The 15,649-nt window shown below is 35.0% G+C and overlaps 1 protein-coding gene across 2 annotated transcripts in view; it reads right to left on the bottom strand.

Moving 5' to 3' along the window:
• Positions 1-15,649, bottom strand: part of LOC128230293 (uncharacterized) — a 36,766-nt gene that overhangs the window by 15,605 nt on the left and 5,512 nt on the right. For both annotated transcript variants that reach the window (XM_052942447.1, XM_052942446.1), the window contains exons 3-7: positions 14,680-14,793; positions 14,297-14,430; positions 13,895-13,951; positions 13,519-13,569; positions 12,833-12,884 (exon numbers count right to left, since the gene is read on the bottom strand). In XM_052942447.1, the coding sequence (XP_052798407.1) occupies positions 12,833-12,884; positions 13,519-13,569; positions 13,895-13,951; positions 14,297-14,430; positions 14,680-14,793 (408 nt within the window). The remainder of the gene's footprint in view (positions 1-12,832; positions 12,885-13,518; positions 13,570-13,894; positions 13,952-14,296; positions 14,431-14,679; positions 14,794-15,649) is intronic.

Here is a 15,649-nt window from a genome sequence, read left to right on the forward strand (position 1 = left end):
AGTGACCTAGTTATTGACTGCGGATGACCCAATATCGAACATGACCCAGATTTTATAGAGATGATCATTCTGACCAAGTTGCTTTAACATTAGGCTAAAATTGTGACCTCTATTGTGTTCACAAGGTTTTTCTACTAATTGACCTATTGACCTAGTTATTGACGGTAAATGACCCAATATCGAACTTGACCTAGATTTTATAGAGATGATCATTCTGACCAAGTTACATTTAGATTAGGCTTAAGTTGTGACCTCTATTGTGTTCACAAGGTTTTTATACTAATTGACCTAGTGACCTAGTTATTGACCGCGAATGACCCAATATCGAACTTGACCTATATTCTTCAAGAGATGATCATTCTGACCAAGTTGAATTGAGTTAAGCCTAAAATTGTGACCTCTATTGTGTTCACAAGGTTTTTCTACTAATTGACCTAGTGACCTAGTTTTTGACCTGGGTTGACCCAATATGGAACTTGACCTAGCTTATGTTAAGATGATCATTCTGACCAAGTTTCATTAAGATAAGGCTAAAATTGTGACCTCTATTTTGTTCACAAGGTTTTTCTAATAATTGACCTAGTGACCTAGTTATTGACTGCGTATGACCCAATATAGAACTTGACCCAGATTTTATAGAGATGATCATTCTGACCAAGTTGCATTAAGATTAGCCTAAAATTGTGACCTCTATTGTGTTCACAAGGTTTTTGTACTAATTGACCTAGTGACCTAGTTATTGACCGCAGATGACCCAATATCCAACTTGACCTAGATTTTATAGAGATGATCATTCTGACCAAGTTGCATTGAGATTAGGCTAAAATTGTGACCTCTATTGTGTTCACAAGGTTTTTCTACTAATTGACCTAGTGACCTAGTTATTGACCGTGAATGACCCAATATCAAACTTGACCTAAATTTTATAGAGATGATCATTCTGACCAAGTTGCATTGAGATTAGGCTAAAATTGTGACCTCTAATGTGTTCACAAGGTATTTCTACTAATTGACCTACTGATCTAGTTTTTGACCCCAGATGACCCAATATCGAAATTGACCTAGATTTCATAGAGATGATCAGTCTGACCAAGTTTCATAAAGATTAGGTCAAAATTGTGACCTCTATTGTGTTCACAAGGTTTTTCTAATAATTGACCTAGTGACCTAGTTATTGACTGCGGATGACCCAATATCGAACTTGACCTAGATTTTATAGAGATGATTATTCTGACCAACTTGCATTGAGATTAGGCTAAAATTGTGACCTCTATTGTGTTCACAAGGTTTTTGTACTAATTGACCTAGTGACCTAGTTGTTGACCGCGGATGACCCAATATCGAACTTGACCTACATTTTATAGAGATGATCATTCTGACCAAGTTGCATTGAGATTAGGCTAAAATTGTGACCTCTATTGTGTTCACAAGGTTTTTCTACTAATTGACCTAGTGACCTAGTTTTTGACCTGGGTTGACCCAATATGGAACTTGACCTAGCTTATGTTAAGATGATCATTCTGACCAAGTTTCATTAAGATAAGGCTAAAATTGTGACCTCTATTTTGTTCACAAGGTTTTTCTAATAATTGACCTAGTGACCTAGTTATTGACTGCGTATGACCCAATATCGAACTTGACCCAGATTTTATAGAGATGATCATTCTGACCAAGTTGCATTAAGATTAGCCTAAAATTGTGACCTCTATTGTGTTCACAAGGTTTTTGTACTAATTGACCTAGTGACCTAGTTATTGACCGCGGATGACCCAATATCGAACTTGACCTACATTTTATAGAGATGATCATTCTGACCAAGTTGCATTGAGATTAGGCTAAAATTGTGACCTCTATTGTGTTCACAAGGTTTTTGTACTAATTGACCTAGTGACCTAGTTATTGACCGTGAATGACCCAATATCAAACTTGACCTACATTTTACAGCGATGATCATTCTGACCAATTTGCATTGAGATTAGGCTAAAATTGTGACCTCTATTGTGTTCACAAGGTTTTTCTACTAATTGACCTAGTGACCTAGTTATTGACCGCGGATGACCCAATATCGAACTTGACCTAAATTTTATAGAGATGATCATTCTGACCAAGTTGCATTGAGATTAGGCTAAAATTGTGACCTCTAATGTGTTCACAGGGTATTTCTACTAATTGACCTACTGACCTAGTTGTTGACCCCAGATGACCCAATATCGAACTTGACCTAGATTTCATAGAGATGATCAGTCTGACCAAGTTTCATAAAGATTAGGTCAAAATTGTGACCACTGTTGTGTTCACAAGGTTTTTCTAATAATTGACCTAGTTACCTAGTTATTGACTGCGGATGACCCAATATCGAACTTGACCTAGATTTTATAGAGATGATTATTCTGACCAACTTGCATTGAGATTAGGCTAAAATTGTGACCTCTATTGTGTTCACAAGGTTTTTGTACTAATTGACCTAGTGACCTAGTTGTTGACCGCGGATGACCCAATATCGAACTTGACCTACATTTTATAGAGATGATCATTCTGACCAAGTTGCATTGAGATTAGGCTAAAATTGTGACCTCTATTGTGTTCACAAGGTTTTTCTACTAATTGACCTAGTGACCTAATTATTGACCGCGGATGACCCAATATCGAACTTGACCCAGATTTTATAGAGATGACCATTCTGACCAAGTTGCATTGAGATTAGGCTAAAATTGTGACCTCTATTGTGTTCACAAGGTTTTTCTACTAATTGACCTAGTGACCTAGTTATTGACTGCGTATGACCCAATATCGAACTTGACCCAGATTTTATAGAGATGATCATTCTGACCAAGTTGCATTAGGATTAGCCTAAAATTGTGACCTCTATTGTGTTCACAAGGTTTTTGTACTAATTGACCTAGTGACCTAGTTATTGACCGCGGATGACCCAATATCGAACTTGACCTAGATTTTATAGAGATGATCATTCTGACCAAGTTGCATTGAGATTAGGCTAAAATTGTGACCTCTATTGTGTTCACAAGGTTTTTGTACTAATTGACCTAGTGACCTAGTTATTGACCGTGAATGACCCAATATCAAACTTGACCTACATTTTACAGCGATGATCATTCTGACCAATTTGCATTGAGATTAGGCTAAAATTGTGACCTCTATTGTGTTCACAAGGTTTTTCTACTAATTGACCTAGTGACCTAGTTATTGACCGCGGATGACCCAATATCGAACTTGACCTAGATTTTATAGAGATGATCATTCTGACCAAGTTGCATTGAGATTAGGCTAAAATTGTGACCTCTAATGTGTTCACAAGGTATTTCTACTTATTGACCTACTGACCTAGTTTTTGACCCCAGATGACCCAATATCGAACTTGACCTAGATTTCATAGAGATGATCAGTCTGACCAAGTTTCATAAAGATTAGGTCAAAATTGTGACCTCTGTTGTGTTCACAAGGTTTTTCTACTAATTGACCTAGTGACCTAGTTATTGACTGCGGATGACCCAATATCGAACTTGACCTAGATTTTATAGAGATGATCATTCTGACCAAGTTGCATTGAGATAAGGCTAAAATTGTGACCTCTATTGTGTTCACAAGGTTTTTGTACTAATTGACCTAGTGACCTAGTTATTGACCGTGAATGACCCAATATCAAACTTGACCTACATTTTACAGCGATGATCATTCTGACCAAGTTGCATTGAGATTAGGCTAAAATTGTGACCTCTATTGTGTTCACAAGGTTTTTCTACTAATTGACCTAGTGACCTAGTTATTGACCGCGGATGACCCAATATCGAACTTGACCTAAATTTTATAGAGATGATCATTCTGACCAAGTTGCATTGAAATTAGGCTAAAATTGTGACCTCTAATGTGTTCACAAGGTATTTCTACTAATTGACCTACTGATCTAGTTTTTGACCCCAGATGACCCAATATCGAACTTGACCTACATTTTATAGAGATGATCATTCTGACCAAGTTGCATTGAGATTAGGCTAAAATTGTGACCTCTATTGTTTCACAAGGTTTTTCTACTAATTGACCTAGTGACCTAATTATTGACCGCGGATGACCCAATATCGAACTTGACCTAGATTTTATAGAGATGACCATTCTGACCAAGTTGCATTGAGATTAGGCTAAAATTGTGACCTCTATTGTGTTCACAAGGTTTTTCTACTAATTGACCTAGTGACCTAGTTTTTGACCCCAAATGACCCAATATCGAACTTGACCTAGATTTTATAGAGATGATCAGTCTGACCAAGTTTCATAAAGATTAGGTCAAAATTGTGACCTCTATTGTGTTCACAAGCAATTGTGAACGGACGGACGGACGGACGGACGGACGGACGAAGAGTGATCACAAAAGCTCACCTTGTCACTACGTGACAGGTGAGCTAAAAAAGGATATCGTTGGAAATGATTTATGCTGCCTTACATGGTTCAAATTCGAAAAAGAAAATGAAAATTGAAAAATATTACTTTTCAGGTTTATTTATACAAGTTAAACATGTGGCAAAGGAGTGTTTTGTGGAAAGAATGATCAACACTTCAGTTCAATGTTGAGGGGATTTGTTTAAAGTCATTTTAACATTCATATTTTTTGGTGAATAAAGGAGAAGACACAACCAATTTGGAAGAGAAGTGCAACTAGACAAGAAGCAGTCACTTACTGCCATATCCCCGCTAATATAAATACAGAAAAATCTTAATGTTTGATTCAACAACAGGGAAAGTCGTAAGAATATGCTCCAGACAAAAAATAAGTAAAATCAAAGCGCTGAAAGCGCTGAGGAACGGTGGCCCCGAGAGTAAGCAATTTATTTAAATGATGACAGGAATTTCAGAAACAAATTGATAGGAACACGCAGGGAAATTGAGAGGTGAGGTTCATATGTTTCACAACAACGTACAAGTTGACAGGCTTCAATTTTATTAGGCATGATATATACATATAGAACATATATATATACAGTGTAAGATAAAAATAACGTATGTAGAATATTTTTGAACATTTTAGGGTTGGGACGTTTGTTATTTCGAAGTAGTTGAAAGGAACATACAGATACACAAGTTGATATGAAATGTATGCCATTGTATATTTTCATGCAGTAAGTATGCATAATATGGTCATTTTTTAAAACTCATCCAGGCATGTATGCTGAAAGATGTTAATATTGTTCCCAAGGGATAAGTTTCACAATGGAAATGAACATCACGTTAATGTTGAACAAGAGCTGTCACAGAGACAGCGGGCTTGACAATTCCGCCCCTTTTCAGTGTAAGGATTGAAAAGTTTTGGCGAAACATGCATGGATCACTGTTAGATAAGATTTCAATGCAATTCATGTGGTGAGATATTAACATAAATGTGGTTACATGGAAAATTTCAACCAGAATGTTTAAGTCTAATAATAAAGGGCAATTATTTGCAAAATACAGTTATATATCTTGGTTATTCAATTACATTGAATGGTTGAATACCATTCTATAAAGTCTCAATGCAATACATCGAGTAGTTGCTGAGAAATTTACCTATGTGTGCTTTCACGCAAAACCTTAACCAAAATTTCTGTGTCGAATAATAATTGGCAATTATTTGCATTAAATGAAACTAGAGCTATCTTACATGGGGAAGTTGATGGTTGAGGTCAATTGTATGAGTCTCAATGCAATACATGAAGTAGTTGCTTTGATATTTTTATAATGTACTTGCACACAAAACCTTAATCAGAATATCTAAGTTGAATAATAAAGGCCTATCATTTGCATTAAATGCAAAGTCAAGTTATCTTACTTGGTTAATTTATAGGTTGGATGGTTGAGTACCATTGTATCAAGTCTCAATGCAATACCTCAAGTAGCTGCTGAGATATTAACCTATGTGTGCTTGCACGCAAAACCTTAACCAGAATTTCTAAGTCAAATAATAAAGTCCTATTATTTGGATTAAATGCAAACTAGAGTTATCTAACTTTGTTGATTCAGTAGGTTGGATTGTTGAGTACCATTGTATCAAGTCTCAATGCAATACCTCAAGTACTTAATGAGATATTTACCTATGTGTGCTTGCACGCAAAACCTTAACCAGAATTTCTAAGTCAAATAATAAAAGCCTATAATTTGCATTAAATGCAAAGTAGAGTTATCTTACTTGGTTAATTAAGTAGGTTGGATGGTTGAGTACCATTGTATTAAATCTAAATGCGATACCTCAAGAAGTAACTGTGATATTAACGTATGTGTGCTTGCAAGCAAAACCTTAACCAAGGTGTGACGCTGACGCCGACGCTTGGGTGAGTAGTATAGCTCTCCATATTCTACGAATAGTTTAGCTAAAAATTGATATGAAAATACCATCTGCATGCAGACAGAACATGGAAACAAACAACATAGCAAATGAAAAGTGTTTTGTACAAACGAAAAGTATAATGTTTTATTTACATATCAAAATCAACGTAAAGTAGTAATACATTCAGTACCGTAAATGACTGGGTATAAGACGATAGGGGGTATTAGACGCAGGGAAAAAAAACTGTGAAAAATCCGAGAAAAAAACTTTTAATCTATGTTTTTGGTTTAAAGACGCATAGAAAAAATGTCAAAATCGTCCGGCATTTTCAGCCACCATGTTTGTTGACAGTGACAAAAAAAAAAAAAAATCGTGAAAATGGTGATGGTTATCTTTAAAACCATACAACTATACTGTCGAGAATGAAAAGATTTGTTATGCAAAAAATATTTTGACAGTGCCCAACTTTGCTTTTTTATATGTAAGTTTGATTATTGTTTAATTCAATTTATTATTCAAAATTATATTGAATACCGTAATTCACAAGAGTTCGGACACCATAAATTAATTATTTTTTTCGCTCTCCGAATACATAGAAAATTATCATTTTTACATTTTATTTACATGTTTGTTTAACCTGCCTTTTTTCTTCATGTTTGCTTTTTACCACTTATTAATTTATCCGTAGTAATCAATGGTCATAAACTTATTTATTACGCCTATAAGTGTAAATCCTTCATGAAGTTAATTAAAACACCATGCACTGAACTGAATAAACACATTCTATCGGCTTCAGATCAAAGAGTCACACTGTGTGACGTCACATAACTTACAGTTATACCCACGAGGATCTCGTGGAGAGCATGGACATTGCTATGCAGGATTAATGTATAACTGTACGATTATTGCTTCATATAGTCTATAAGTGTGGTACAAGTTTGAAAGCTTATTGGCAGATCGTTTTACAAACATGCCATGTCGATGTTTTCTTAATCCCTTGATTGCCCTTGTTGTTTGTTTAATCCTCAAATAAATAAATCACACTTCCTTTTTAACAGGCAATAAATCGTTTAGGATGGGTAGTAACTAATTAAATTGTCACAGTGGTGTATACGGTTAGGTAATCTAGCCAGGCATTGTAAAGATAAAAATCAATAATCTTCGTCTGTGAAACTTGGTAACTATGAAAGTTATGATTGATGTCCTTTGGGTGTCCGAAAATTAGGTACGCAAAATAAATTATTTTGGGGAACAATTATGGGTGTCCAAATATTTAGAGTGTCCGAACTCTTAGGTGAATTACGGTAATTTTAATCGAAAAATAGTTTTGTTGAAATTATAAACGTCTTACGATATACCGTATCCCGATCTTCAACTGCCGTTTTAACCCGTATATACTCGATCAATATGACGCGAGTAACATCCCTTTTTACATAAACAAACTCTCGGCTTGAAATTGACCTCAGAAAAAAAGTTCAAAAAATTGTTACTGGGTATTACACGCAGGCATTTTTTTGCATCAAAATCTGAGGGAAAAAAGTGCGTCTAATACCCAGTCATTTACGGTAAATGTCTGTGTTGGAAATATGTATGTGAGCAAACTATGCATGTTTTGATGAGGTTGGCAATAAACACATGTGTAAATGCACATGAAAAATGTATCAACATTATCAACATATACACTGAAAGAACATGTACAAATGTATGAATGAAACATTTATGTGTTATCAGTGTTTATGCACCATTTTCAATAAAAGTTTCAGTATAAAGCAACAACTGGTACAAAAAATGTGGTCATTGCAGCATTGCTATATTATGATAGATGGCACAGTGTAATTGCAAGCATGTTTAGTTGTGGAATACAGATGAGTAAGAGATGCTTATGAGTAAGAGCTGAGCATCGTTAATAAAGATTGTTTGTCATTATTCAGTAAAATATACATCGAAATTGGCTGATGAAATAAACAGAGCATCCGAAAAGTTTATGGTCAGTTTGTGGTACATCTCGTATTCAAAACAAGTGACAGTTTGTGTGCTCCTCCTCATAATGATTTCCATGGCAACAGGGCAATGGTCCATTTAGAACGTCTGAATGTTCTTCGGATAGTGGCTTGAAGGCATGTTACATCAGAGCTGAGTAAATCAATACCATGGTGGCATTGACTTCCTGAAGGCTTCAGTTTTCTGAAACTACATGTACCACATACATAGTCATTAATATTCATTGCATTATAGAATTAGGAAGTGACTACAACACAATTTTTTGGAACTTCTATTTTTATTTTATGTGTGCTGAAATTTCTAAGTAGTTGTTCATTTTATATGCACACACAAACAGGTCTAGATGAACAAGAGACGTCATTTGAAGGTGAAATGGTGGGAACTGATTCATTTCTGAAAAATGCATGCATTTAAAGTATGATGGAAAAAGAAATGCAATGCAATGTAAAGCATTGTATGAAAATAAATAGTAAATAAAACCTGACCTGTTGGTATCTGAATTACATGCAACATGTCAACATTTAATGTTGATGAAAAATATACCAAACCCTAACAATACATATATGACAGATAAATGTGGTCTTGAGCCTATTTAAGCAACATTTTTTTCAGAAACAGACTTCAAAACTCCTATTGTTCATCTTCAGGCTATATGCAACACATACTGAAAGTTTGGAAATGATATATTAAACAATAAATGAATGAGACAAATATTAGCACCTCTGGTATTTTCATAAAAAGCAGAAACAGCCATTTCCCTCAAATGGTAAGCTGCAAACCTTTGAAGAGCCATTATTTCCTTATGCATTGGAATAATTTGACCAAGTAAAGTTTTCCTTGTAGAAGACTGTATCATGTTCGCAAGCATTTATTACACAATAGCGTTTTTTTATACTATCAAGGCCCATAATCTAATCATTTCAAGGCCCATATTCTAGGCATGCATGGGCAGATCTAGCTGGTTTTCGAAAGCAACCCAGCTCTAATGGATATCCAAATACTGTACAAGTTTCATCAAGATACAATCAAAACTGAAGACTGTATCGTGTTAACGAGCAATTGTTTACTGACATATATACTGATTTTTTTAACTATCAAGGCCCATAATCTAGGCATGCATGGGTGGATCTGGCTGGTTTTCAATAGGAACCGAGCTCTTATGGATATGTAGATACTTTACAAGTTTCATTGAGATACAATCAAAACTGAAGGCTGTATCATGTTAAAGAGCAATTGTTTACTGGCACACTGATTTTTTTATACTATCAAGGCCCATAATCTAGGCATGCATGGGCGGATCTGGCTGGTTTTCGAAAGAAACCGAGCTCTTATGGATATGTAGATACTGTACAAGTTTCATCGAGATACAATCAAAACTGAAGGCTGTATCGTGTTAACGAGCAATTGTTTACCGATACGCTGATTTTTTTTATACTATCAAGGCCCATAATCTAGGCATGCATGGGCGGATCTGGCTGATTTTCGAAAGGAACCGAGCTCTTATGGATATGTAGATACTGTACAAGTTTCAACAAGATACAATCAATACTGAAGGCTGTATCGTGTTAATGAGCAATTGTTTACTGACAAACTGATTTTTTTATACTTTCAAGACCCATAATCTAGCATGCATGGGCAGATCTGGCTGGTTTTCGAAAGGAACCAAGCTCTTATGGATATGTAGATACTGTACAACTTTTAAGTGTTCCTCCACGACCAAAAGCTGCTCATGACAGGTGCGATGACGCCAACGCTTGAAGATGAACCAAATATCACGTTTCAGTCTGAAAAATACTGATGTAACCTAAATCTGGCATTTTTCTTGGGCTTTATTTTAAACATGTATAAACACGTCTTTATTACATACTGTAAACATATTTGAGAACGAAACGGTACGAAACTGGGGACGAACACAAACTTTGTGAAAAAACATGTGTTTTTTTTACAAATATTTAAAGAATAGACATAAAATGTATTCATTCTTAATGTTAACACCTATTTACACAAGGTGTACTTGCAGTTTGAAGCTGTCAGCAACTGTTTCATGCATTAATCATCAAACATCTGACTTAGTGAAAACTGTAGTTTCACTTCGCGGCAGCCATTTTGGATTTTTGTTTACATTTTTGCAAAGTCTATAAATGGTCTAAGACTGTTCATAGTCCAGTTGTTTTCATATCAAAAGTGATAAAAAACTATGAGAGGCCCCTCCAATGCTTAAAAACAAACCAAATAATCCTTTGTACTTGCCTTAAAACATGAAAAAAATGTTTAATCAAATTTTCACTTTCGTTTTTCTTTTAGAAAAACCACGTTTTCAGTTAGTTTTCAGTGAACTCTGATTGGATCCCAGAATATTTCATCATCTAATTTTAACTATAAATAGCCACATGGTTCTCCGCAAATGTTGATATATATTTTAAAGGGTGTATAAAACCGGTACCAGCATATGGTCGCCTTCCGTGGAAAATTAATATTCATGAGATTCAGAAGGGGAGATTACTACAATCGACTTGGCATCACTACAGTACATTCCTACAACTACGTAGTAGGTCATCTAAGGTCGCGAAACTGTGTGAGCCACGAACGGCACGAATGCATAAATAAACGAAAAGCATAATATAGTCGTCATCAAAATTAGCTAGATGAACTACACAAATTCACATCCTAATCTAAAGAAATTAAATAATAGAATAAACACGCAGGTTCATGATTTAGGCCTCTCAATTAATGTAGGTCATGCACATAAACAGGTAAATATACAGTGTAAATAATGAAGCAATTTCAATAACTGTCATGCCACGCACACGTACAGCGGTTCATGTGTAACAATCTGATTATAAAATACTTACAATACCCATTTATTCCAGCTGAAGTCCATGAGACACTCTTAGGCAGGGCGCTTACAAAATGGCGACGATCGAAAAGTGAAATGACTAGAATCTAAGCAAAATAAAAGTGGAGTAATCTGTATAATATACTTTATCGATATACGGTTTCAAAAAAGCATTCACTTTGTTCATTTGTTTATTGATCAGTAAAATAGCGTTTAAATATCCTTTCATTTTTAAGGAAATTTTGGAATTGTTTGGAATCGATTAATCAATTATGGTAACTACTTGTTATACCGACTCACACCTGTAACAATACATTTAGTTTTTCGCCGTTTTCGAGCGGTTGCGTATAAATATATTGTCGTCATTTTGTGATTTTTTAAGCTGTATTTTCAGGGATATGCAAAATGTACGAGTTCAAGTGTACATTACTATACATCAATTCAGATTTGATGAAGTTTAAAGATGTCATGTGTATTCAATCATTCAATGAGCGGATTATTTCGACCGCTTCACCGTGTAATCATTTGTAGTAACGATCCTGATGTGCCTACTATGAACATGGCCCTGAAGGGCCCCCGTTCAAAAATGACCAAAGCCCTTTTTGTTGTTTGCAGTACTAAAAAGGTTATAGTTTCTGGTCACTGTATTCGTCAATAAGATCTACCTGTGTATGAGGTTTAAATTCAATACCTCAAAGACATTAGAAGTAAATGCTCAGGACAAAAAAAAACACCAGAAAAAAATGGCAAAAACTCTGAAAACACCAAAGATAGCATTATTGCCCTGTTCACTTCACATTTCCTCAATTAGATATATATTTGTATATGGAGTTTGAATTCAGTTCATCAAAGACTTTTGAAGTTATGCTCTAGACAAAAAAAAAAAGAAAAAAAGGGAAGATAATACAGTTAAATGTAAAAGGTATAATTAAAGTGTGTGTGCACTGCACATCCTCTCAGTGCTTTCAGCTATATTTCAAGTTTCATTTAAATAGTACTTTTTGAGTTACTGTCTGAAAAAGCAGCTTCTTTATTATTGCACACTGTAAAAGTCAAAGGGCGGGGGGATAATTCAACATTACTGAATGACTGAAGGTAGGATTATGTTCTTGTGCACTTGTGCACATCGCTCTGTGTTTATAATTTAAGAATAATTGAGATCCCATCTATAGTTTTTGAGCTATTCTATGGACAAAGGTGTGTGTTAGCACCCATATCAACAAAAATATTGTCAAGGGGAGATAATTCAGACAGTAAATGCTTGAGGTAAGATTAAAGCTCATGGGTACTGCACTTCCTCTCACTGCCATCTATTTATATTCAAGATTCAATTCCTTCTTTGATCTGGACATGAAGCCTTATTAATGCATACTGGTCAAACAGGGAGATCATTTAACAATGACTGAAGCTCATAGAATGGTGCTTGCACACTGCACCTGGCATATTGCCCCCTCTCTATGTTTCAAGTTTCACTAGAATCCCATCAAAAGTTTTTCTCCAGACAAGGGTGTACCGGATGGACAAACAAAGCACTGCTATAGAAATAAACAAAATGGATTTCAAATAGAAATACATGATTGTTGTTGCCTAGCTTAGGTGTGTACTGTTTGTGTATAGCATAATTGTAACAGTACTAAAAACATGTATATTTTTCTGAATTTGTTGCATTATACAAATCAACTTACCACGGCTAGCTGGTACACCTTTCTTGCCAGTGTTTATTAGTCCAACTTTATGCTGAAATAGTATTTTGTAGGCTACAATTTTATATAAAGTTTACTGTTATGTAAATTTAAACAAGGCCTCTGTATATTCAGTTTTAACCCTAACCTTCAACACCTACATTGTTCAAAGAATACCTGAAAAATACACCAGTACTCTAATCTGAAACTTCACAGTATCAAAAAAGCAATTCAGCTATAAATCATAGGGCACTTTAAACACACTCTATCAAACTCTTTAAGTAGGGGATGTTATTTTAAACTAGAATTCCACAAAACTGGTGTTGCTTGTTGAGCGCTCCCAATATTATTAAAACCAAAAACACTAGCTATTAATGAATTTTAGTTTAAAAGGAGCAAAACTGAGTTGGAAATTTTACACATTTCTGGCTAATATACCCCATACATGTGAACTCCACCGGCGGCAGGTAAAATATGCCGCTTTTGAGACCCTTCTAACGCCATACCGCTTTGCTGTCGAAATCTACCAATATTTAAAGCTCTAAATGCCTACAAAAACTGTCACCAAGTTTCAAATACAACTTACATAATAAAGTAATTGTCTGTATAAGGTTTAGCTGACAGTTAAGGAGCAGACTCTTTTACAGCAAACAAACGGACAAAGCAGTCAATAAATAATAAATGCTTACAGTTAGCCTTGACTGCGCTATCATTCCTGCACCAATTTTATCCTCATTATGCTGTAAGGTAAGAAATACAATTCTATATATCAATTTTCTTTTTGAAATGATAATTATTAATAACCAATAAGTCTTCTACATTTGTAGTTTGTCCAGAAGGACTGATACATCACTAAAAGTTGTCTTGTCGAAAAAAGTTTCCACCACAACAAGAGCACGCCAAGCCAGAGCAATTTACTCCTGTGATAAGAAAATTAAAAACAGGCTAATTATGTATTCTACAGTGGATAAAACTTAAGCTTTTGTCATAAAAAAACATGTGGACTGCTTTTGTTTTGAAAAAAGATCCTTAGAATAAAGAAATTATGTCAGATAAACTACATACACATGTTACACCATGGGCAATTTTCATATGCTTTGACACAGCACTTTCTTTTTCAGTCTGAAATGAGGATATGATACAGTTACTCAAGAGTTTATATAGACAAACAATTACAACAATCAACATTCACACTAAACAACATAAACATATTAGTTTACATTCAATTTCAGTTCATAACATTTCACTTTTCATTAATGAAACTAAATGCCAGTACAGCTGGCAAAAAATTGTAACCAACCTGCAAAAGAGACAATGTTGCATGGCCAATTATGACAGCTGTACTTAATTTTCCACAAGATAAAAAGATTCACTAGAATTTATTCTTAAAGTATGGTTTTACATCAACTTTAGTCCAATTCAATGTCCAACTCCATTTATTTAGACAGTCTTATGAAACATTAATACCTGATGTTTAGTACTGCAGGCTTTTCTCTTGGTTTGTTTTTTCCTAGAGGTATAAGTGATGTGGTTCGTCCTTTTGCTGGTCATGACCCCCTGGGTTCCATCTGAGGACTGGCTGGAGTAGCTTGCCACATAATCTGACACACAAGCAAAAACACATGTAGGTATTAAGTATGCTCTTAACTGTGATTATAAAACTTTCCAATATGGTTTATATTAGAATTCATATCCAAGATATCTGGGTCGTTCATAATAACCATGTGTGTAAAACAACACCTTGGAAAAATTCACATTTAGCATTTTGTGTTAAAAGGAGCTCAAGGACTGCAGTTAACAGTCAGCAACATTAGATTCATAGACTGACCAATTATCAGTCTGGCACTGACCTGTTCGTTTGTAATGTTTTGTCCTCGGTTGTTTGGATGCTTTTTCATCTGCTGGCTTCTCACCAACTATCAGTGCTCCTCCTTTGTTTGGAGATGAAAGTCTGGCCTTAAACACTAGAAATTTACAAATTTATAATACCACAGACCTATAAACCAGAATTCCACAAAGAATGGTGATAATTGGTTGGACAATAGCCAAAATTATGAAATATAGAGAGTGCTAGCTAAAAATGCAGTATACCGTATGCCAAATCAAGGGTCTTAACTCTAGAGAGACTAAGACAACGTGGCTGGTTATCAAACCTGCTGATAAACAAAATGTCTTCATTTGATAATGATCGGACATAAGCTTTGAAAGTTACAAGGCCGATTTTAGCTAACATCTATTATTAAAGGGCAATAACTGTCCAGTTACTCAAGCGATATGGCTGGTTATCCAACTTGTCCACAATATTATGCCGATACACATATTGACCAAATCTGGTGATGACTGGACAAGGGCTTCTTCATTTAACTATAATTTTAGTAAATTTCTAAACTTAAATAACAATAAGTCTCGAATGACTCAAGCGATATGGATGGTTAACAAACTTGCCCAAGATATCATACACATTCTGATTAAATTTGTTGATGGTCGGACAACATACTGGACGCTGTAGTATTATAGTTTCACCTGCTGCATACAGGCAGGCTGTCTGCCTGTATGCAGCAGGTGAAACTATAATACTGCCTGTTCTATGAAAAGCAGTCATCTGTATTGTTTGGTACCATAAAACAATTATTGACTTTCTTGATTGAACTGTATTTCAATAATAATTGGGCATAACTCCAGTGTCACAAGGTAAAATTTATTTGACAATCAAACTTGATGTTGCCCAAGTTTCTCAAAAAATCAAATAACTTGCACTAGATCACTTTTAGGTTTATTATGTATAATAATAAATGGCTTTATCATGTTTACTGAATTGGA

This window comes from Mya arenaria, chromosome 4 (assembly GCF_026914265.1).
Source record: "Mya arenaria isolate MELC-2E11 chromosome 4, ASM2691426v1".
NCBI lineage: Eukaryota > Metazoa > Mollusca > Bivalvia > Myida > Myidae > Mya > Mya arenaria.